This window comes from Tursiops truncatus, chromosome 18 (genome assembly GCF_011762595.2).
Source record: "Tursiops truncatus isolate mTurTru1 chromosome 18, mTurTru1.mat.Y, whole genome shotgun sequence".
Lineage (NCBI taxonomy): Eukaryota > Metazoa > Chordata > Mammalia > Artiodactyla > Delphinidae > Tursiops > Tursiops truncatus.
Genome location: NC_047051.1, coordinates 49,691,092 through 49,716,050, shown reverse-complemented (window position 1 = coordinate 49,716,050; position 24,959 = coordinate 49,691,092). Strand labels below are relative to the sequence as shown.

At 39.1% G+C, this 24,959-nt stretch overlaps 2 protein-coding genes across 7 annotated transcripts in view; one reads left to right on the top strand and one right to left on the bottom strand.

Annotated features, from left to right (window-relative positions):
• The window catches only part of LOC109547583 (uncharacterized), an 18,469-nt gene extending 9,878 nt beyond the window's left edge, over positions 1 to 8,591 (bottom strand). The window contains exons 1-3 of the mRNA XM_073795046.1: positions 8,575 to 8,591; positions 4,284 to 5,412; positions 1,600 to 1,630 (exon numbers count right to left, since the gene is read on the bottom strand). Coding sequence (XP_073651147.1) covers positions 4,563 to 5,412; positions 8,575 to 8,591 — 867 coding nt within the window. The 3' untranslated portion in view covers positions 1,600 to 1,630; positions 4,284 to 4,562. The remainder of the gene's footprint in view (positions 1 to 1,599; positions 1,631 to 4,283; positions 5,413 to 8,574) is intronic.
• Positions 4,816 to 24,959, top strand: FBXL3 (F-box and leucine rich repeat protein 3). 6 transcript variants are annotated; one of them, XM_033843565.2, is made up of 6 exons: positions 4,997 to 5,133; positions 6,177 to 6,457; positions 9,508 to 9,859; positions 12,693 to 12,833; positions 16,046 to 16,217; positions 22,438 to 24,959. In XM_033843565.2, exons 3-6 carry the CDS (start codon positions 9,509 to 9,511, stop codon positions 23,079 to 23,081), a joined length of 1,308 nt encoding a protein of 435 aa, XP_033699456.1. In that variant the 5' UTR covers positions 4,997 to 5,133; positions 6,177 to 6,457; position 9,508; the 3' UTR covers positions 23,082 to 24,959. The 6 variants fall into 6 exon arrangements, with proteins under 6 accessions (XP_033699457.1, XP_073651440.1, XP_033699453.1 ...); XM_073795338.1 differs by having other exon boundaries at positions 5,051 to 5,133; positions 6,274 to 6,457; XM_033843566.2 differs by lacking the exon at positions 6,177 to 6,457 and having other exon boundaries at positions 4,816 to 5,133; positions 16,109 to 16,217.

Sequence of the window (24,959 nt, the reverse complement as noted above, 5' to 3'; positions counted from 1 at the left end):
CTACGTTAACGCTAAAGGTTCTGTCCCTCCCCAACTCAACTGCTCCTCGGAGAGCTACCTGACCTCAGAAGAGAACTCCATGCATCTTTCTCATACAAGATCTGTGGCTGAGCTGCCCACATGGAAGGCAGGAAATCCTGCAAAAAGAGGCAGTCGTCAGGCCCGCTCATTTTCCTAGAACTCCATCCGAGAGGAGTGTACCCCCAGCCGCCACCCCTGTGTTACTCGGCAGACTCATGCTTGGTTAACGGCAGCTATGGAGAGATGCCACCCCTAGCCCCACTCCCAGACACAGGACACAGCGGGAACAAATTCCATGATCGCCCTTCAGTTAAAAGGAAACATTGAAGAACTAAGGAGGAGCCTTTCCAGGTCAAGTTTGCACTGGTAAGGAGTTTGGGTTGCAAGCAAAAGAAAGCAAATGCAGAGTAACTTCAGCAAGCCAGAAAAAAGGCAATCGCTGGGATACCGCCGGGGCTTGAGAACAGGGTAGGACCAGCGCTCGGGCCGTGGTTTCGTCTCTCCTCTAGGTCCTCTCTCTGCATCCATCTTGCTCTCCTTCCTTCTCACTGCAGACCACGCCTGTCTGCTTTCCAGACCATGTGGTAGAAAGTGACCACCTATAACCCCTGTGTCTGTATGTTCCCAGTCCAAACACCCAAGGAAGGGAATACTCTCTTTCCTTCCGTATTAATTCCAAATTCCCAGCGGGGAGGACTGTCTTAACTTGAATGACGTGTCCATTTCTGGACCAATCAACTGTGGACGGGGCCTAGGTTCCCGTGCTACAGGAAACCACTACTAAAACCAAGCAGATGGGGAGGGGCTTCTCCCCAAAAGAGCTACTAGGCGACAACTAAGTGTTCACTACAGATTTCAGTCTTGGGCAGTAGTTGAACACAATGACCTTCTAATTATGATTCTATAATCTTACCAAATCCTGGCCTTGTGCTTCCCTTGCCAGTTGGATAGACTGCCTGCCTCTCTTCTCTTTAATTCCATTATTTTCTTCGAGATTCGATTCAAAACTGACCTTGATCAACGAATGAGCTCTGCCCATCTATCCCTATTCTACTCTGCATCTCGTGCCCTCAGCACTCTTGTATACTACCTTATTAGGAACTTATTAATACATCACTGTACAAGTGTTTTCTGTTTCATTGGTGGATGTTATCCCTTTAGACAGCTATAGAAGGACACAGACCTTGTCCCTTTCCTCCTCTGTTACACCAAGCACCTTGTAGACAGTGGAGGAGGAAGGAGGACCACGATAGTTAGAGTTTCTTTCTCCTGTTCTATTAACAGATTTCCTGTTTTCTGTGAGGGGGCTCCCCGTTCCTTGTGGGACTTGTGATACTGGTGAATCACAAAAGCACAGGGTTCCTTGTACGATTTGGAGCCTCTGGTCCATAATCAAACTTGCTTATCCCCATTTACCTTTTAGGATTCTCCCTCTCCCGCAACATCTATCTGCCCATGTACTCCCCACGACGGACTTATTTTAGTTGCAATGTGGCTCAAATCCGGGACACTACACCATGTAATACAAACAGAAGCCCCATCCTGTCATGTTCTTTCACTCTTCAGAGAAACACTTACCGAGCCAGGAACTGTTCCGGGAGCCTAGGATCTGCAAACAAACCAAACTAAGACTCAGGTTTTCATGGTGCTTATTATATCCGAGTTGGGACATTACATAACAGACATACAATATGTAATATGCTAGGAGGTGATAACGTGCTGTGATAAAGGAAAAAGAGGTCAAGGGGGCTCCGGAGTGTCATTGTCACTGTTTTGTCCTGGTTTTGTTTATTTTTTGGTTTTGGTAGTACATTGTTGAATTTGATTACCTAATATTTCTTTTTGAATTTTTGCACCTATTTTCATAAGAGAAATGGGGCTTCGGTTTTCCTTTCTTTTCCATATTTGGTTTGGGAGCGATGATTATACTAGCTTCATAAAATGACCTGGGCAGCTTTTCTTCTTCAACCTTTTTCTCAAACAACTTGTAGAAGAAAGGATTAACTCTTACTTGGGAGTCTGGTAGGGCTCACTTATAATTCCCTCCGGGTCTAGGGTTATATGGGAGGAAAGGGCTTTGGCAATTACATCAATGTTTATTGATCTCTTCAAATTCTCTACTTCTTCCTGCCAATTTTGGCATTTTATATTTTTCTAGCACTTACTTGTTTTATCTAGGCTTTCAATTTTATTAGCTAATAATTATTTACAACATACTTTTATTGTTTTAAATACCTATGGTGGCTATATTTGTTCCCCCTTCAAAAAATTTTGTATTTTGTTAATTTGCAACTTTTTCCTAATCAATCTGACTAGAGCTGTATCTACCTTATTCACTTTTATTTGAACCAGCTTTTGTTTTTGATAATCTTCTCTATTATTTTTTTCCTATTTTGTTGATTCCTGTCCTTGTCTTTATTATTTAATTCTCTTCCAGTTATCTACGACTGCGTGACAAACCACTTAATGCCCTACTGGACTGAAACGGGTATTTATCATTGTCTCTTGGAGTTCACTGAGCATTGCACTGTGCTGCTTCGTTTTCTTCTGGTATGGTGACTGGTTCTTCTGGCACACTGTCTGAAGAGTAAGCATCCCAAGAGACCCAAATCAAAGCTGTAAGGTTTCTTAAGACTTAGCCTCAGAAGTTTTAAAATGTCACTTCTGCCTCATGCTACTGGTGAAACAAATCACCAGGGCAAGCCCAGGTTCAAGGGCAAGGGAACTGGACTTCATCTCTTAATGTGAGAAGCAGCATTTGACCATACGCAAGGGAAGAACAGGTGGTAGCCATGTTGTAAACAACATTATACTATCCTTGATGCTTTGGATTTTTTCTGTTGCTTTTTCTTGTGATTTATTGAGTTAAATATTTGGCTTCTGTTGAATTGTACTTGTTTCTGAGTAACTATATTTAAAATTATGAATTTCACTCTAAGAGTTAGCATAGATGTTTTTCACAAATACTGATATATATGGTATTTTCATTATCATACAACAAAAATTTTCTTAATCTCTGCACTGGCAATTCTGGCAACCCTGTCCAACAGGGTTGGTAACAAAATATTCTTCGCTGTTGGACCACACTACTCCACCGCCACCCTCTCCCTTCCCTCCAGACTGATATTGACTAACACAACGGGAAAACTTAAATAGGTATTGAATGATTTTAAAATAAGCACAAGTTTCTTTTTTCAAAAATGTGAAATAAAATCTTTCAATAACAAAAACAGAAAAGAAAAGGAAGCGTTAGATAGGCAAGGTGTGCCAAGATCCCATGCTTGCCTTCTTTAGGGAGAGGATAGACTGTAATGAGGAATTAAAAGGGGACTACAATTAGAGTGTGAAAATTTTAGTGTGATGTAATATATACTAGTTATGTTTGCTGATTTGGTTTAATGTGTTTTGCTGATCATTTATTGTTAACCTAGCTTTCAATAAATGGGCTTGGGACATTACATAACAGACATACAATATGTAATATGCTAGGAGGTGATAACGTGCTGTGATAAAGGAAAAAGAGGTCAAGGGGGCTCTTGCTCTTCAGCAAGGTCCTCTCTTATAATTATCTTCTTCCTCTTATAATTATCACAGGCTGTCTTCCTATTGTCCTTCAGCAGCCAGTCACGGAGGAACCTAAAAAATGTTGCAGTGCAGGTACACATTATTATGTTGCTAGAGACTTTGTTCCTTGTGACCTGATGATCAGAGAGCCAGGCCCTAACGAAGAACAGTGGCATCTTTCCGCGTTGAATCTTGCTATCATCTTACACACGGCTTCCTAGCTCAGTTTTGTGGAGGGCTGCCTGGGCTTCACTGCCTTCTAGTCTCTTACACATGGGTCAGATCCTTGAAAAGACATCTATGTTTGGATGAAAAATTACTTTCTTTTTATTTTTGAGGGAGGGAAGGTGCATGATTCAAGTTATGATTTTGCACCTAAGGACAGTTCTAACTTTAAGAAAACCCAGTATCCCCAAAATCCAAACTTTTAAAACAAGCTAACCAGGTAGCAGTTAAAAAGATGCCTCCACTTACAAAAGGCTTCACCAGAGTTTTCTTTTAAATAGCCATCTACTCCCTTACACTTTCCTCATTGTGTTTCATAAAGCAACTTACAAATTTCAGGAGTCTACTTTATAAAGGCGATTTTTAAAAAATCACCTGTAATCCCAGAGTTAACACTGTCACCATTCGGCTTTAATTCCCCGCAGTTTTAAAAGACACCTTATGCATACATGATGAATATTATTATGCTATACCTGTCATGGTCTATATGGTGTGTATTATTACAAGCTGTATTCTACCCCCTCGGGTTACGCGGCGCAGGTGTGGCCATCGGAGTTCCCGCCTCGCGCGCGGAGGTGTGTCCGCTGCAGCAGCTACCGTTTATCCTTCGGCCCGAGCCAGCTGCTGGGTTACAGCCGGTTCCAGAGACTCGCCCTTCTTTCTTCTCGCTGCTCCACCTCCCTAAACTTACAGTTTCCACCGCAGAGAGTCTCTTAGGCATCTAGCTGGCTCCAGCCCTCCCACCGTCGGTTTCAAGACGAAAAACCCCGAAAAGCCGCAGTCACGTATCCGGGAGGAAAGCGGCAGACACTCCAGCCTGAACCAGGTGACTGAGGCCCGCGGCCGCGCGGGGCGGGGCGCGCTCCCGAATGGGCGCGGCCTCCTCCCGCCCCCCGCCTCGCCCTCCGCGGACGCGCCGCGGCGGAGACGCGCCCGCCCCCCTCAGCGGAGACGCGCCAGGGGAAGCGGGCGGCCGCGAACGCGGGCGCCATTTTGGACTCAGTGTTTGGCCCGCGGCGCAGAGGACCTACACGGTGATGGTGGCTGCGGCTCGCTGAAGGCGTCTCTCGCGCGGCGACGAGAGACCTGGGAGAAGGACGCGGACGGCGCGGGACTGAGAAGGGCGGCTTCTCCCTGGGCAGCCAGAGCCGCAAAGGCGGAGCCGCGTTGGCGCCCGCCCCGGGACCAGCGCTTCGGATGCGGGTGGAGCGCGGGGCGCCGCGGCAGCGGGAGCGCAAGGCGCGGGGCCTCATGTGAGAGTCGCGAGCCAAGCCGCCCGCGGAGCCCGGGGTGGAGTGTGGGGGAAGCCGCCCCCGGCAGCAGGTAACTGCCGAGGGCCCGAGCCCCGGGGCGTGGGCGGGGCCGGGGAGGGTCGCCGACGTGAGCGGGCGGCTGGGCGGGCCGGGGGGCGCGGGGCCCCGGGTGCGCTCGCGCGGCTCCTCGGGAAAGCGGGGCGGGGCGCGGCGCAGCGGCCCGACAGCGGACCCTGCCCCGGGGCATTTCCCCGCAGAGCCTGCTTCAAAACAAGTCAACAAGGCGTGGTGCGTGCGCGGCGGCGGCCTGCAGCAGTCTCCCCGCGACACCTCCGAGCCTGTCGCCCGGCTTTGTTAACCCTCGGCGGGGGCTGGTGACCGACAAGGTTGAGCTTGCGCTCTGTCCGGCTCTTCCCGGTGTCGGCTAAGGCCGTGCTTGTAGCTTGAGAAATGAGGGGCATTAAGATGTCAAAACAGACTGCCCGGGGTAGGGCGCAGCAGAAATGTCAGGGAAAGCCAATCCGTGGAGGTGGCGCGGGAGGAGGGGACGCCCGGGCCGCTCATAGCCACGTGGAAAAGTTGGTCAACTTGTGATTAGCAGCTTCGCGCCTGCTTTGAGCAAGAGCACCCCTTTCAGATGGGGTTGCGTGCAGGGATCGGGAAAACAGCCTGTTAAATGATTGGCCTGTATCTCCAGGCTAAGAGATGAGCTATTTTGTTGCTGATCATGTCCAATGGAACGGCCCAGATCTTTTAATTAGAGTCGTCTTCCTTCTACTCCTGAAATCTTTATAAACACGCCATCAACTTCTAGTATCTACAAATGATCGCACCACCACACTCTCTGATACCATCTAGTCCTGAGTTAAGCTCTTTGCGCTGTTTTAGTCTTGTGTTCCAGCCAAAGAATGCATATTAATTGTGATATTAGTCAAAGAAGAACATAAATGGAAAGGAAGTGTGTTGCCCAAAACAGGCTTTTTAGAGCTAACTACAAATGGGCTTTTAAAATTACTACCAGTGCAATGTACTAAAAATACAACGAGGGGCACGCGGCTAAGTGTTTTCCTCTGCTGCTCTTCAACTGATGTTCAAGTGGACTGCTTCTTTCAGAGTGTATGGAAATGTGAAGAGTAAATTGCATAATTCCCTGTGCTGCTCAACGAGGCTGGAGTCCTTCCTCATTAGTTTGCTTTTTGATGCTTCGTAGCAGTATAAGTCCCTCACCAGATGCTTTTAGGGGCCTAAGTTGCATCGATTATTTGGGGCCTGGAAAAGTTACAGTTTGAACTGAACTGCCGGAGGCATGAAGAGGCCTAGTTCGGGTGCTCTACAAAATCTAAGAGATGTTGATCATCCAGCTTCTCCTCTGCACTCCTGTTCAAGTGTGAGAGGTATTTTCACTTTGACTAAAAGTAGGAGATAAGATAATCCATTGAAGTAAATTCTTTGCAGACTGGTGGATGCTCAAAATTGTTTAACTTTCTGTATAACAGCTTCATGTGTAAATAGATTTAATAAAATACTTTTGAAAGCAGTGTAAATTTTTGCATGAATAAATGAGATCATCGTGGAAAAAATTAGACATTAAAATTTTTTCTTAGGTGCCCACTATGAGCTCACATTTTTATGCATACATGAGGATAATACAGAGACATTTATATTGGCATTTGGTCTTACATTTTTTCTATTGCTTAGTATACTGTAATTCTGACATATTACAGTCATATATTGATAATTTACAGACTAGTCATAGACTAGTAAGTGCTTAAAATATACTTTGGTGATCATATAGTGTTATATATCTAGACCAAGAGATACTTTTCCTCAATGTTGCATACTTTTTTTTGATATGTCAACTTTTTTCTCCCCTCAATTTGGAAAGGTATTGAAATATACTTTATTTAAAAACAAGACTGCAACAGACAAAAGAAGGTATTTGTTAGGATCAGCAAAGATAACTGTGTAAAAAAGGCTGTCATTTTTGTTTATATGGCCATATACTTTAAAGTAAAATGAATCATTCTGTCTTTTTTTTTTTTGCGGTACACGGGCCTCTCACTGTTGTGATCTCTCCCATTGCGGAGCACAGGCTCCGGATGCGCAGACTCAGCGGCCATGGCTCAAGGGCCCAGCCGCTCTGCGGCATGTGGGATCCTCCTGGACCTGGGCACGAACCCGTGTCCATGCATCGGCAGGCAGACTCTCAACCACTGCGCCACTAGGGAAGCCCGAACCATTCTGTCTTTAAGTTGAATAGTTCTGGTTTTAGAAGACTTTTCTCCAGAAATAGATCAGCATTCTTTAATAAGGAGTAGAAATTATAAAGATAACTTCATTATGTTTTTAATCTGTTTCTCAAAATTCTGAGTAGTTTTAGGTAGTCAGAAGAGAAATTATAAGCCCTGAGTAGCAAACTCTTTGTTCTTTGACCCAGATTTTATATGCTAAAACTAAAGTAAGCCTTCAGGATAAGTTAAAGCAGAAAAATGGGTCATAATGACACTGTTATCTCAACCTCTAGTGAGAATTATTCCTAGGAGAGACCTTTTTTAATATTAAATATGACATTGTAGATTATACTGCCTTGTCTCTCAACACATTTTAAAAATGTATTCTTAGATTCAGATGTAAGTTTTAGTCTTCTATAAAACTACCCTCTTGCTGTCACCTCTGTCATTGTTTTCTCCCTTCCTCTCCCCCTGCACAATATTATATACATAATTTAATTTACTTAACTTAGAGTTGGAAGTAGGAGTAATGAGGAATAGGTGGTTTACTGCACATGTACTAAGACCTCCTGGGCTGATTTTAATGGCATGAAAGTCAGGGTCCTCTGCCATTTTCCTCCAGGCTCTAATCCTCCTTCACAATTTTAACTAGCTACTAGAGAGAGAGTCTGCAGAGACATATTTGGTTAAGAGCCATGCTTGTGTACATTTGTCCCACACAGGAGTCAGAATTCTTACATACTGATGTGCCAGACGAAGGGAGCTAGAGCTACAAGCCATCCTTTGTGAAAAAGTTGTGACTCTAAATCCAAACCATACCCTGCCAGAACTGCTCTCTAGAGACAAAAGTATTGCAGGCTCTAAACTAAATAGGGATACCAGTGAGTGGTCTGCAGTTACCCCCATTTAGTTAGAGCCTGCAATATTTATTTTTCCAAATAAATCAAAACGAGACCTTTTATCTGATACAGTTTAATTCACTGACATTAAAAGAAACGTGTAAAATATAGGGAAGCATACTGGCAAAAGAAAAAATCACCTGTAATCCCACCACTATTATTGTCCCACTATTATTATATAATCCCACTATTATAGTTACTATATTAATGTGGTAATCTACTTCCAGTGTATCTTTCTCATACATAAGCTTGCGTTCTCATTCTCTCTCATACACACTTCATTTTAAAACAAATCTAGGATCATTCTTTGCCCTCTGGTTGGTAACCTCTGTTTCTTGTGTTGCACTTTAATGTCCTTAATACTAGACTGCTTTCCTATACCTGAGTTCAGCAATCATCGATATCTCCTTTCAAAAGCCCTAATAACTGTTTAATTCCTAACAAGAACCCTGCGTATTTCTGTTATTCCCATTTCACAAACTGAAGCACAGGCAAGTCAAGTAATTTGTTCAAGGCCACATAACCAGTGAGAGGCAGAGCCAGGAATTAAACCAGGGAGCTTGATTCCAGAACCCATTCTCTTTAACCGTACTACTGTTTTACACAACAACAACAAAACTACTTTCAAAAAATCAAATGGAATGCAGGTCATACAAACAGATAGAATAAACACTTAACTCTCATTCAAAAATACAACTTGGATAAAACATTGCAACAGCAAGTGATGTGTTGGAAGAAGCAGCCACATTCCAGACCAAATACGCACAGTGGGGATGAGTTTGCTCATTTTAAGCAGAGATTGGGTCTGGCAGTAACACATATCACAGGCTACCCAGTGTGGAGAGATCTGTTGATTACTTAATTCAGGTCTTCTCTGGAGGTTCTTGGGACTCTGCCATGAATTCAGGAATTCAAATATAGTAGGTACCCTTAGATGACTTTTAAGAAATCTTGAGAAAGTGTCACTGTAGGTTCTCTTTTATATTCCTTCTAGTTGACTGCAACTTTTGAAATATAAATTCTTGGTTTAGCTTCAAAATTATGATCAACTTCTCCCCCCAGGTAGTACAGTACAAATGTTTAAAAGCACCTACCAAAGACATAAGTTTGTAAAACGACAGTTGGTCTCTGCTGGCGTTTTTCATTATATTTTGTTTTGACATTCTTCTCCTTGAATTCCTGATCCACTTCTTCCTGCATGTTTCTGTTGGTATTTGTAAGCACATGTACACACATCTCAGTGACAGAAGAATGAATTTTGGATTTATTTCTATTGAAAAGTATAAAAAAAAATGATGCATTTTTTCTGAATAGGATGAAACGAGGAGGAGGAAGAGATAGTGACCATAATTCATCAGAAGAAGGTACTGCAGAGAAATCCAAGAAACTGAGGACTACAAATGAGCATTCTCAGACTTGCGATTGGGGTAATCTCCTTCAGGACATTATTCTCCAAGTGTTTAAGTATCTGCCTCTTCTTGACCGGGCTCATGCTTCACAAGTTTGCCGCAACTGGAACCAGGTATTTCACATGCCTGACCTGTGGAGATGTTTTGAATTTGAACTGAATCAGCCAGCTACATCTTATTTGAAAGCAACACATCCAGAGCTGATCAAACAGATTATTAAAAGACATTCAAACCATCTACAATATGTCAGCTTCAAGGTAATACTTTAAATCCTTCTTTTAAAAATAAAGCATATTTAGTGGCTTTTGTGTCCTAAACCAATACATCTTCTCATGTCTTTAAACTATTGCCTTTTTAGGGAAAGTGCTGAAAGATTTAGAGTAATCGTGTACCTTAGAGGCTATCATAAATAACTATATTGAGCTAAATTATTCCTTTTTATTATAAATGTTACTAATTTCTTAAAAGAGTGGAAGCAACCATTAAATAAACATATACCAAAGCTGTCACATTGAATTATTGTGAACAAATTTGAACCAAAAGAAATAATACAGTAAAATAAATAAAAGATGTGGAAATTTTCACTAAAACTTAATTGTTATTTTTATTTAATAGGACTGAGTTTTGCTTATTGATGGCTTTGTGATATGGAGTTTTTAAAGAAAAAAGAGATACAGAAACTCTCTGTAAAAGGTTTGGATGAGTATATTTTAGAGAGAAATAGACAAAGGTACATGGAAGAATGCCAGACAGAACTGTTTGTTTCTTTTCATTGCCAGCAGGGACGTACTGGAAATTAGGTAGTGATGACATAAATGAAGAGGGGTGGCTTTTTGAGATGTCCAGAATAGTTTAAGGAATCATAGTGGTTTGTATGAGTACAGAGGCTTGTAGTGTTTTGTTTTGGGGTTGAGTAATGAAATGTGGGTACGTTCACTAAATCCTTAATACACCTGATAATTATTGTTGAAAAGTAACACATGAATACCTGATTTGCCATATGCAGCTGTTGTTAAACAGGTCACTTTAACCCATATATAGCAATGGTTCTTAACCCAGAGATCCCTTGCCAAAACTAAAGTCTTATCTGCTTCCAAGACTGTCATTCCTTTTTTTTTTTTTTTTTTTCTGTGGTACGCGGGCCTCTCACTGCTGTGGCCTCTCCCGTTGCAGAGCACAGGCTCCAGACGCGCAGGCTCAGCGGCCGTGGCTCTCAGGCCCAGCCGCTCCGCGGCATGTGGGATCCTCCCGGACCGGGGCACAAACCCGTGTCCCCTGCATCGGCAGGCGGACTCTCAACCACTGCGCCACCAGTGAAGCCCTGTCATTCCTTTTAAAATGGGGATTACCTGTTTATTCTCCCATATGTGTCACAAGAGGAGAGAGACCTGGTGTTGGGAATGGTTGGGTGTATTACGGCTGTCTTTCCAGAAAAATGCACAAAGGCACTTAGGCCACCAAGTGTAGGATTGCTAGATTTAGCAAATAAAAATAGGGGATGCCTAGTTAAATTTGAATTTCAGATAATCAGCGGATAATTTTTAGTGTAAGTATCCCTGGCATTATTTGGGACATACTTAATACTTATTTAATTGGATGTCCTGGATGTTATGTTGCATCCTACCTGAGGACAAGGGTGGGGGAATAGTGGGAGGATAGAACAAACAAAAATCCAGGAACTCCTTATGTGTTGTCCCTCTCCGCCTGCCCATGAGGAAACCTGAAGAGCCTTCCCCTCGGTTTCAGTCATCTTTGAGTTGTCTAAAAGTGTTATAATGGTAAATCCTATAAAAAGATGAGTATAATACATTAATCTCCTAGGTCTAAAGACCAGTGCCATCCAGTGGATTGGCTGGGTCAGTGTTAACCTGTGACACAATTCAGCTGTATCCAACATGTGTAACCTTCACAAAACCATTTGTCCTATAAGCTTAAACATTTTTATTAGGGATTGTTTATTTTTCTGAGGAAATTTCTGATTTGTAGAAAGAGCCACATCCCAGGATTCTTCTGAGCTCTCCTGATAATATTTGTGTTTAATTCTTCACTGACCATAGGCCAGAGTCTTATAGTCAGAGTTATTAATGTAGAACAGTGGTTCTCAGATTCTATGTGCATCGGAAATGCCTGGAGTGCTTACTGAGACAAAGTTTGCTGGGTTCCAGCGCTCCATTACTGATTCGGATAGTCTGTATTGGGCGTGAGAATGTGCATTTCTAGCAAGTCCCCAGCTGCTGCTGCTGGTCCAGAACCAGAGCAGTTCTCAAAAGAACCGCTGGTGTAGAGAAACGTAGCCAAAGGGTGGGATTGAAAATAGTTCTGAAACTGTGTAATGTAAATTGGTATATCAGTTTTACAACGAGCTCTTCAGGACATTTTTGGGTTAAGGTAATTTACGTCAATCTGGAAATTAAAGGAATATTACTTTTAACTACTCTGAGATGCTTTTTAGCCCAGGGAACAGCTTCCTTTTTGATAGATGAGCTCCTTCTTATATCCTTAAGGAGTTTTTTGGCCATATTTTCCTTCCCCCAGGAAATGTCTATGCAAAAGAGTGCATGGGAGCAGCCACTTCTTGTTTGGTTCAGATTTTCATGCTTGACTAGTTGGACACCCTCATTTTACTTCACATTCATCTTTCAATTAATAACATTAATGGTAAATCCCAGGTTGTGATTCACTGGAACCTTCTGAGTAAATACTCATTCAGTTTGTTTTGAAGCATTTGTACCATAGCCACTGTATTTACATGTATGATCTGATCCACTGCCAAATATATAATTATTTTTCAAAGATTGTAAGTTCATATTTCCATTAGGTTATATAGTCTGTTTGTAATAAGTCAACTTAAAAGCCAGGTCTTTTTAACATTAAATAGATATCTTATCATAGTGAAAGTTAAGCCTTGACAGTTGCCCTTACAGTTTTTCAGGGAGATTCAGAGAAGCTTGACATTGTATGTGAGGGTAGATGATTGAAAGGATAAGTATTAATTCTTTAAATTATAATGCAATAAACTAATAACTGTATTTCTTGCTTTTGTAAAGTTAAAATATGCACGGAGAAATGCGACCATATTCATGTGTAAAGGATGTTTTCTTTTCCCAGGTGGACAGCAGCAAAGAATCAGCTGAAGCAGCTTGTGATATATTATCACAACTTGTGAATTGCTCTTTAAAAACACTTGGACTTATTTCAACTGCTCGGCCAAGCTTTATGGATTTACCAAAGGTATCTGCTGGTTTTGTTTTATTAGCTTTTACTGAGAAATCCAGTGAAATCCTACCCATTTCTTGTACTGATAATGAGAATGTAAGAAAAGTGGTATGTAAAATGGAAAACCAGTTACTATTTAGAATGTTAAGTATTAAGATTTTTTTTTAGAGCACTTTTCCTTTTTTAAAAACTTTGTGTTTCCTTATGGGTAATATTAAAGAGTGAGTGAATTTGCAGAGTATTCTATAGGAAGCACTGAAAGAGACTAAGTAAAACTGAGAAATAAGCGTATTAGAAAAAAAGAGACATACAGATGCTCCCTTTTGGACTTTCAGAGCAGATTGGTGAGATTATAATCAAAGAAAAGTAGACAGTGCCAGTATTAAGAGCAGGTAGAGCTCGCCTAGGAAGTCTTCTGGTAAGTGTGTAAAGATTTGTTCTTGAGCAGAGTTAGTATAAGTACAGCTTAGATTAATTTACAGACTTTACTTAAAGAAAACTTTTTTTGGTGAAATTTATATAAATTTTATATTCATATATATGTTCTGACATGGTCCTGCATGTAATTCGAGATAGTCTCTTTCTCTAATAACTATTCTCTTAAAATAGAAAAATAAGTGTGCATTTTTAGAAAGGCAACTGATAAAATCCCTGTGTAAGTTAGCTCATGTTCAGTTAGGTTAGTATCCAGCAGTAATCTGTAAGATTTTATCAGAATACGCCACAAACTAAAATATAGACACCCCTTTAAACACCTAATCGTTTAATTTACTAGGATGATTCAGAAAGAAATATGCCTCCTTTTATTGCACTTCACTTTATTGCAGCACTTCACAAATAATGCATTTTTAACAAATTGAAGGTTTGTGGCGTGCAGGCAAGTCACTTGGCACCATTTTTCCAACAGCATTTGCTCACTTCATGTCTCTATGTCACATTTTGGTAATTCTTGCAGTATTTCAGACTTTTTCATTATTGTTTTACTGGTTATAGTGATCTGTGATCAGTGATCTTTGACGTTACTATTGCAAAAAGATGACAGCTTGCTGAAGCCTCAGGTGATGATTAGCATATTTTAGCAATAAAGTATTTTTTAATGTATATACATTGTGTTTTTAAATATAATGCTATTGCATACTTAATAGACTACAGTGTAGTGTAAACATTACTTTTATATGAACTGGGAAACTAGAAAACTTGTGTGACTAGCTTTATTGTAACAGTCGCTTTATTGTGGTAGTCTGGAACCAATTCCTGCCCTATCTCCGAGGTACGTCTGTATTACTAAATTGAATTTATATTATAACCCAGGCTGTTCAATGGAATATCAGTAACAAATGTATCACCAGTTGATTTCAAAGTCTTAATTAATTTTTTAAAAGGTTCATTGAATATGTACATTTGAGATAAATTGTTTTCCTCATGTGTAACATGAGGGAAATCAGCAAGAGTCTGTTCATGTCAACATTTTAAGGTTCTAAGTATAGGAGTTCAATCACTGTGGTTCTCAAACTTAATATGCATAACAGTCATCTGAGGAACTTCTAAGTTTTGGGTATCCTTCCAAATTTCCTTTTCCTAAGAGCAGTCCAGGTGGTTCTGATTAAGATGGTTCATGGCCCTCTAAGAAGCACTGAGTTATGTGGTATAGTAATGCCTTGTTCAAGCTTCATATGGGAAATGAATTATTTTGAATTGATTTTTCTGTGTACATATTGTAGTTAAAATATAAGTACACATACAGTATGTAAAAGATACCATAGTAAAAGGTATGTTGAACATAATTTCCTTCTTTTTTTATTACTCAGGATGATCATTATGCATATCTAGTACTAGTATTCATGCAGTCATTTTGGTTTTGGGAACTATGCGTGCATCTGGGACTCTTCCTTCCTTATTAAATGGGCCTAGGATGTTTATGCTGTTTTTCTTTCTTTTCTTATTATGGCTTTCGTAGAATATTGAAAGCCTATATTGCTATATCTTGGAAATCCTGGGAGAACTGAAGAGAACGTGAAACAACTGTATTTGACCAGAGCTAACTCTGAGGGAAATGGGAAAAAGAAGTCAGTGATGGAGTCATGCATATACTAATACATATATAGTTGAATTTAATATGGAAATATTAGGAGAAAGATGTTAACATTTAAGTTGTTAAACAGATACTTAATCAAAATTTAAGTAGTTATTTAATCACAGTAGGAAAAAAGTAATTTAGGGAATGTGACCAAGAAGATGTTTCGTTGTACTTTCTTGGCTACTACTTGTACTACTTGGCCCTCATCCCTCCCTTTCACTGCTGTAGTGAGTCCATTGGTTATGGCTTATTAGCTCTGATCCAGAGTCCCATACTTTGTGCTTTAATTCCTATTTCCTACAATGGTTAGGAAATGGTTTCCTACAGTGGTCTTTAGGTCAGATTCTGTGTCCAACAGAATATTACATATATAGATAATTGTAGATAATTTAGCAAATTTAAAGGAGTTTTTTTTTTTTTTAATATTTATTTATTTGGGTGCTCCAGCCCTTAGCTGCGGCAGACAGGATATTTAGTTGCGACATGCAAACTCTTAGTTGTGGCATGTGGGCTCTAGTTCCCTGACCCGGGATCAAACCTGGGCCCCCTGCATTGGGAGCACATAGTCTTAGCCACTGGACCACCAGGGAAGTCCCTAAAGGAGTTTTAAGTTTGGAATTTTACTTAGTTATGATTTTTATTATTTTAGAATCAAATTTTGTATGAGCTTCCATATTCCAAATAAGTCTTTCATAGCTTCTAAGTTGATTGACTGTTGTTTTAATTTTTGATGATTTTGCTAATAGTTATTAACTATTTTAGTGGTCATTACTATCACCAAAAAAGAATGCAGTTCAGTGTTAATACACTGGAGTAGGATTTCCAGATAAGGTGATGTGAAGTGTCTGAGAGGTATTCTCATTCTGGGTTCCAGAGTTCCTCTTTTTACTTACCAGTGACTGTTGTGATTCAGAGACACCCATCCTGAGGTTTGAAATCTTTTTTCCCCCACGTAAAAAGGTCGTTCTCAAAGATGGTGGGAAGTCACCTCTCTTTTTTACCATATTCCCACAACAGAGTGAGGGGCTGCTACCCCAAAACAGTTGTGAAATACATTAGGGTTCAGATGAACTATGTGTGTATTATATGAAAACCCCTCAATTCTCATTTGTAAAAATTGAAACAGTGTTTCAATTTTTTTGTTTTTCAGTCTCACTTTATCTCTGCACTGACGGTTGTGTTTGTAAACTCCAAGTCTTTGTCCTCCCTTAAGATAGATGACACCCCAGTAGATGATCCCTCCCTCAAAGTACTAGTGGCCAACAACAGTGATACACTCAAGTTGCTAAAAATGAGCAGCTGTCCTCACGTCTCTCCAGCAGGTATGTGTGGCTTTTGCCAGATAATATTTTAGTAAAATGTATTGATGTGTTTATCAAATTAAGGAGAATTATGATCATTAACCTTGAAGGTGAGTTCATATGATTATTTCCTCTCTATTGAATAAAAATATTTTTATTGTTATAATACAGTAGCATAAATTCTGTAGCATTCCTAGTGTAGCCACTTACTTTCAACTTATTTTCTAATCTTTTTATTTGGCAATTTGTGTCCAACCTGTGCTAGAAAATGGATAAATTAAAAAAATGAAAGGACACTGCGAGGTCAGCCTGAGATGGCCCTTTAGGTAAAGTAGAATTTTCTCTAATTGTGGTTGAGCTAACAGGGTAGGTTTTGAGTCATAGAAATCTCACAGTTGCTTTTGTCTCACTATGTGGAGGGAGAGGAGTTGTGCTGAAGTTATCACCCTACATTTTGCAAAATAGTCCTTTTCCTAAGTTGAGTTTTAGAGCCGAGTGCATCAAATGGAGGAGCAGCATTATTAATGCTCTTCCCAGCTTTTCTTGTATAGACTAAGCATTACTAGATTATTCACTTTGAGAGCATTTAAATTCCAAATGGTTTGTATTATAAAGCAGTTATAAACCTACACTTTGTGTTAGTCTGATGCTTCATTCCTGACTCACCCTCCAACTGTTGACATCTCTCCCAACCATTTTGCTGTGTTACTTTGGAAAACCTGTTTTGATCTCTTTACAGAACACCTCCCACCTTTTTGCCATAACTAAAGCCTGGCCTTCCCCCAAGAAAATGATTCCCTCTTGGATGGAGATTACTTTCTATCCTCCCATGTCTCCCACACGGAGGGTGTGGTGATGGGAATGGTGAGGTCTATTGCAGTGTTTTCCTATCTTTTTCTGCCGCTTCTAGATTATCATTGAAGGTGATAATCTAAATAAAATAGAAGTTAAGAAGATCGGGCATTGGCAGCTCCTTATGTGACCATGGTCACATTTTACTGTCTACCGTATATAGGTTCCTGTGAGAGTACAGTCCATACTTCATAGTGTACAAAGATCTTTGTATCCTGACCCCCACCTCTCTCTTTAATCTTGTTTGCTTTTTACTCATGTGTAGCTTTTATTTGAGCCCTATGTAACAACAGTTCTTTGTATGTGTGTGTGGCCAGTACACTGTACCTTGGAGAATGCCTCTATAAAAAAATTTTTTTTTACTTCTTCACCTGGCTAACTCCAGTCCAGCCTTCAAAATTTAGTTCAGCTGTTCCAGTTTCTTCCTCCTCCCGTCTGGTTTAGAAGCCCCACTTGCTGTTTCCATAGCACTCGCAACATAGCTTGTAGCACTTACCACACTGTACGAGAACCTTTGGGTCTCTGGTTTCTCTGTGAAACTGAGCTCATTATTCTCTTTATCCTGGTACATCTCATGCTCATTTATTTTTATTAAATATACAGATCAGTGCTCATAATATAGTATAAGCTTGCTTGGTCTTACTGAGCTTTAATGGCATTTGGATTAGTTGTTGGGAAGGGGAGAGAAAGAGCACCTGTAATACTTTAAGAGTATAAACACAGGATTTAATATAAAATTTAACACTTATGTATTTTTTTTCTATCCATATTTTGTATATTTAGATAGTTTCTTTCTCTAAGTTGTAATTAAGGGCAATTTTCTATGCCTTTTTCTTCACTGAACAGTTTTTCAGTTCAATTTTTATCAAAAAATATTTCCCATTTCATATAGTCCTTATAATTGTCTATTACTGGACCTCTAAGCACGATTTGACACTAGTGACTTGATTTTCCTCCTTCCTCTCTGATAGTTCCTACTGTGTTTCCTTTGCTAGTTTCTCTTTTCATTCCTTAAATTTTGGTGTTTCACTGTGTTCCGTACTGGGCCCTTTATTGTTTTATTCTGTAAACTCTGGGCTGTGTCAGCTTCATCAGTGGCTTCAGTTATGTTCTATATGTTAACACCTCCTACTTTTAGTGTTTCTGGAACTCCAGAGCTATGTGTTGAGCTGCTGATGGCCTAGTGCCTCTAGAATGTCTCACTGGTACGTCAGATTAATGAACTTCCTTTTCCCCCTATTGAAATCTCTTGCTTCTCCCTTTTTACTGTCTCAGTGAATGGTACTGCTTGTTTGGTTGTCAGGGACCGAACAGATATCCTTGATTTCTTCTACCCTTACTTTCTACATCCCTTTAGTCACTGAGGTCTAGTGACTCCATCACTGATATATGCTTTGAATCTCTATGCTATTTACTGAATGTTTGTGGTGTTCTCCTCCACCCCTCACTCACTGCCCCAGTTCACATGTTGAAGCCCTACTCCCCAGTGTTTGAAAGTGGGTTGGGAGGTATTTAGGTCATAAGGAAGAAATCCTCATAAATGGGATTAGTGCCCTTCTAAGAAGGGATAGGAAAGATGATCTGATCTCTCTTTCTGCCATGTGAAGACACAGCAAGAAGCCAGAAAGAGTTCTGGCCTCACCAGAACCCAACCTCGCTGGCACCCGATCTTGGACTTCCAGCCTCCAGAACTGTGAGAAATAAATGTTTATTGTTTAAGCCACCCAGTCTGTGGTGTTCTGTTAAGCAGCTGAAACTAATACACTCTACCTTTCTTCATGTCCACTCTAATCTTGCCCTGTAAGCTTTGTGAGTACCCTCTTAACTGATTTCCTAACTTGCAGTCTTGCTCTTCTCTAATTTGATTTCCATGGTATAGCCAGAGTAATCTTTCTAATATATACATCTGATTTTTTTCCCTCCAGTTTCCTTCAAAACTTCTCACTATACTTTAGGTAAGTTCCAAACTCCTTACTGAGGCTGACAAGGTCCCATATGATCTGGTCCTTGCCTGTCTATTGGATTTCGGCCTTTAAGATATTCTCTTACTTACATACTGTATGTTGAGCTCCCTTCATTTCTTACAGTGCTTGTGTTTTCGTCCATGTCTGAGTATTCGCACAGAAATACTATTCTCTTTCCTTCTTTACTCGCCTTTTGCCCTAGCTTGATCCTTCTAAATTCTGTAGGTCTGTGTTAGTTCCGGAAATTCTTCCCTGATTTCCTTGCTGTGACTCCCAGAGCATTCTTGTTTAATTATCTGCTGGCTTCTGTTAGGATAAGGATGTCTTGTTTCTGTTGACTCTTTACCATCCTAGCACCAGTTGTTAACATATAAGACACTCATTAATTATCAGCTGAACTAATGAACATTTAGCTACTTAGTTTTCTGTCTTGTTGATAGGCCAACATTTGCCTCATAGTTCTTTTACAGTTGATCACTTAACTTGTTTCTGCTATTTGCTGTGATTTAAAAAATGAACTGTTTTAGCATATAGTCTGCTTCTGTTAATTTCTTCTTTTGGACAAATTATTTAGAAGTGGAAGAGCTAGGTCAAAGGGTTTAGATTTTTTTAATGCTTCTTGCTGTGTTTTTTTCCAACATGAGTTGTATAAGTTTATACACCACCACCAATGGATTTCTGTACCAGTTTTATAACAGCTTTATTGAGATATAATTCATATATCGTACAGTTTACAATGTATTGACTTTTATTGTATTGACAGAGTAGTGCATCCATCACTACAGTGAATTTTAAAAAACTTTTACTATCCCCAAAAGTACCTCTTAGCTGTCACTCCCCAAAACCCTCATTCCAACCAGCCCTACGCAATCACTAATCTACTTTCTGTCTCTGTAGATGTACCTGTTTTGGACATTTCATGTACATGGAACCGTATGTGGTCCTTTGTGACTGGCTTCTTTCACTTAGTGTGATGTTTTCAAGGTTCATCCATGTTGTAGCATGTATCAGTATTTCTCTTCTTATTGCCAAATAATATTGCATTTATGGATAATACCACATTTTTCTGTTGATCAGTTGATGGATATTTGGGTTGTTTCTACCTTTTGGCTATTATGAATAATGCTGTGAAAATGTATATGCAAGTTTTTGTGTGGACACTTTAATTTCTCTTGGGTGTATAACAAGAATTAGAATTGCTGAATCATGTAGTAACTCTGTTTAACCATTTGAGGAACTGCTAGACTGTTTTCCAAAGCAGCTGCATCATTTTACATTTCCACTAGCAGTGTACGAGGGCTCCAACTTTTTCACATCCTCATCAACACTTATTGGTCTTTTTGAGTATAGCCATCCTAGTGAATGTAAACTGGTATCTTGTGGTTTTGATTTGTATTTTCTTGATGACTCAGATGTCTTTTCATGTGCTTATTGATCACGTGTATATCTTCCTTGGAGAGATGTCTATTCAGATCCTTTGCCTATGTTTCAGTTAGGTTACTTGTCTTTGTATTATTGAGTTGTAATAGTTTACCAGTTTTATCTTTGTCACTATTTCGTGTTAAGTATTTAAGCACTTGTAACTGTGTGTTTTCTATTGCTGCATAACCAACAGCTGCAAATATAGCAGCTTTAAGCATCACCCATTTATTAGCATCCCAGTTCTGTAGGTCAGAGCTAGAGGCATGGCTCAGCAGGCTTCTCTGTTTAGCTAGAGAAGCTCTGAATCTGACTTCCTCTTCTGCAACCAGCCAGAGAAAACTGTTTATAGGGCTCATGTGATTAGATTAGGATCGCCTGGCTAATCTTACTTTAAAGCTAACTGTGCTGTCTATAGCATAACAAAAATCATGGGAGTGATCATCTTACCACATTCACAGGTTCTGGAGGTTAGGGCATGGAATCTTGAGGACAACTTTTAGAATTATGCCTGCCACAAATGTTTTAGTAGTCATTAAATGATACCTCAAAGTTTCTTTTATTTGCGTCTTTGGTTACCATTTCCCATGTGTTTATTTCTTTTTATATCAGGCTTTATGAGATTGCGGAGAACAGAGATGTGTCCAGGTTACCTTGGATGATCAGGGTTTATTTCAAAGTATATCCATACCTTGTGGAGAACAGAAGTTTTGCAGTGGCTGAATAGTGAAGCACAGATGTCTTTTACTCCCTCTTCTGGTGACTCTCTTATACTGGTGGTTCAGTTTATCACGTCATTGACTCTGTTGCCTGTATTCTCCTCCCACAGCTGTATAAAGCTTTGGCTTATTGGTGACCTCCGTCTTGTTGCTTCTTAGGCAGGAGGTGAACACATGCACTTAAGAGTCGCTCAGTCTGTGTTTGAATTCCAGCTTTGCTATCTTTAGCTAGCTGACTCAACTTCAAACTAAAAAAGACACTTATTTTTCTAGATTTTTTTTGAGTATTTGTGGGATAACATATCTAGAACCTAACATATCATACTTGTACAATAAATAGTAGATAATATGTTGTCTGTTTTGTTGTTCCTATCCTTGTTTCTAAACACAGAAAAGAAATGGTTTGAGTGGGTCATTTATCAAGTAGTATCAGGGTGTGTCTCTTTGCGGCAGAGTTCTTACACTAGACCACTTCAGAGATCAGATACTGACCTTTGGTAAAACCTGCTCCTGTGCTAGGGGTTTTGGGCAGTTTTTGAAGCATAGTGCCCGAAGTATAAGGAACCATATAAGGAGTTGCTTTCTGAGAACGTTAGAGCTTTAAAAGTCATGATGTATATTTCCATTAATGTGAATTGAGCAGTTATCTTTTGATTCATCTATCTAGTTGATATCTTGGTATTTTTTTCTTAGAAATTTGACAGGCTTGTTACGTTACTATTAGCAGTTAAACTTTTTGTTCATTTGATGGAAGTCTTTTTTTAAAATTTTTCAAATGTCTTATTTAGTTACATAAATCTCATTTTATCTGGTTTTACCTTATTTTTTTCATTAAGATTAGATTTTGAATTTCAAAAAAATGTCTTTTAGCCTGTCACAATGATCATGTGATTTTTCTTGCTTAACCTATAAACTTAGTGTTAGTCATCAGTTTTTAAAAAAAATATGACACTGTGCATTACTGGGATAAGTCTTATTTAGTCATGGTATATTTTTAAATGATAGTGAATAATTTAAGATTTTTCTGAGTTGGTAAGTGAGCTTCATTTCTTTTAAGGTATCAGATTTAGAATTGGTCTCATTTTCTTACGGACAGAATTGGTAATAGATTTTTAAGTATGTGTGACTTCCTGCTGGTTCAGTCAGTACAACTAGATTGTAAGTTGTATAGCTCTGTGGTAACGAAACGTGGTAAAACTTTATTGTAGACCATGTACTTGATCAAATTCTTGGAGATGGTGGACTTGTAGAAAACTTTATAAGTAATTGGGTCTTCTTTCTTCCAAGGTGTCCTTTGTGTGGCAGATCGGTGTCATGGCTTACGTGAACTGGCCCTGAATTACCACTTGCTAAGCGATGAGTTGCTGCTTGCTCTATCTTCTGAAAAACACGTTCGATTAGAACATTTGCGCATTGACGTGGTCAGTGAGAATCCTGGACAGACACACTTCCATGCTATTCAGAAGAGCAGCTGGGATGCTTTCATCAGACATTCACCCAAAGTGAACTTAGTAATGTATTTTTTTTTATATGAAGAGGAATTTGATCCGTTCTTTCGGTATGAAATACCTGCCACCCATCTTTACTTTGGGAGATCAGTAAGCAAAGATGTGCTTGGCCGTGTCGGAATGACGTGTCCTAGACTAGTTGAGCTAGTAGTGTGTGCTAATGGATTACGGCCACTTGATGAAGAGTTAATTCGCATTGCAGAACGTTGCAAAAATCTGTCGGCTATTGGACTAGGGGAATGCGAAGTCTCATGCAGTGCCTTTGTTGAGTTTGTGAAGATGTGTGGTGGCCGCCTGTCTCAATTATCCATTATGGAAGAAGTATTAATTCCTGACCAAAAGTATAGTTTGGAGCAGATTCACTGGGAAGTGTCTAAGCATCTTGGTAGAGTGTGGTTTCCAGACATGATGCCCACTTGGTAAAGACCAGATGACATAGGGCATGATGAATAATAGCACCTTAATTTTAAGCATATTGTATTATAATAAAAGTTTATTTCCTGTAGGTCTGATATAATTCTACTATTTTGTGGCACAGAAATTTGATATCTTCATTGAGTATATAAGGATTGTTTTTTGGAAGACTCATGGACCAGTTTTGGTCAGAAAACTTCATCTATTTCTTTAGCCTAATAGCAGTTAAATCTCAAAAAATTAGAAAAGTGATTCAGATCTGAAAGTAGTAAAGATTAAACATTTTACAGTCTGAAGGAAACAAAACATATATATTGTAATATCTAATAAGTGAGTACTAATAGGTTTTCCAAAATGTTATGTTCTCTATGCATTTTTTAAAAATGTAAACGACATTTTAGGGTCTTCAGTTATACATACACCTGTTATAAGGTGTTTAATATAGCTCAGGAAAGTGAGCATTTTGTGAGAAAAATGTAGGATATATTGTATCTAATGAAAAAGTTTGGTTGAATGTTCTAAAATGTTACAAAGCTGTTGAAAGAAGTATATACAATTAATTGGAACACTTAGAAAAACTGATAAATGTCACACAGTGGTTACTGTAGAAAGATAATAATAAATAGAGCCAAGATCAAATTAAAAGAAAATGAGTGGAATAAAAGGGAGGCAGTGTTTAGCTTTGTATAAACTTTTAGGATTGCTCTGTAATCTGCTAAACTATATAAATTCTTTTCTGTGATACATTACTATGTATGTGGCACTTGGGGCATCATATGTAAAGTAAGGAATGCTTTTACTAGTTCTTCTTGGGTTTATCTTTGTTTAAACTTAGTTTTGAAGTATTACACAATAATTGAAATGAGAAGTTTATTTTAAAAAGCCAAATTGAAATAATTAAAGGTAGAACTTTAAAATGTTTATAAATTGTTTCCATGAAAGAATATTCGTCTCCAGTGAATTTTAGTGATGGCTTATTTTTACATTTTGGAATTATATAGTTATGTAAGTAGAATTTTCAAAAATCATAAAAGCACCAATGTACAGTTCAGCATAAACAGTAAATTTAAAAGAGCATATATTTAAGTTCATAATCATATTTTTGAGTAAATATTGCTCAGTGGACTGGAAAATTTTAATAGAAAAATGTCTGCAGTTTTGTGATAGTTAATTTGGTTAAACTGATATTTTATATTATTTAAGTTAGGCAGCATTTTTATTACTTTCATATGAATAAAGGTAATCCATACATTGTAGAAACTGTAAAAATATTGTTTGGGGCTATATTTAGTTTTTTTTAGATATTACATAAACTTGATTCTGAGCACTAGTGCTAGTAGATATTACCCTCCTAAGGGAAATTAGAAGTGATTTACCCCCAGTGGGATGTATTAGTGCTTGAAACTTAGAAGGCATCTTGGTAGATATGGAAGCTAACAGTCTTACGGATCTATTTTTAAAATAGATTACCTTCCTAAGAATCAAGTAAAAAGGTGATTTTCTGCATAATTTATGCTTCCAAAAGTGATGGTATTTTGAGCGCATATAAATGAGAAGAAAAAAGGCTGGTCCAGACATGGAAATCAAAAGCAATTATTGTAATATTCCTCCCTCTTACTAAACAGTGAAAAACTTTGTACAAGAAATACCTGTGTTAGTGGATGAAACTTTTTTCTTTGAACAGCTTTGGAAAATGGATTTGACAGTATGTAATCAGTTCTACTAACCAAAGCTTTATTTGGAAATTTACTTTCTGTACAAATTGAATTATATAATGCTTGAAAAACTTTAAGTCACTTCTTAAGCAAAATGCATAGCACTTGTTTATACTGTAAAGTATATGTTAAATGCTTTTATCAATTTTAGAATAAAGATAGTTATTAATGC

Coding starts and splice junctions, on each gene's coding strand:
- FBXL3 (XM_033843562.2), top strand. CDS start 9,509: ATGAAACGAGGAGGAGGAAGAGATAGTGACCATAATTCATCAGAAGAA. Junction 12,834..16,045: donor GCTTTATGGATTTACCAAAG/GTATCTGCTGGT, acceptor TTTGTTTTTCAG/TCTCACTTTATCTCTGCACT. Junction 16,218..22,437: donor TCCTCACGTCTCTCCAGCAG/GTATGTGTGGCT, acceptor CTTTCTTCCAAG/GTGTCCTTTGTGTGGCAGAT.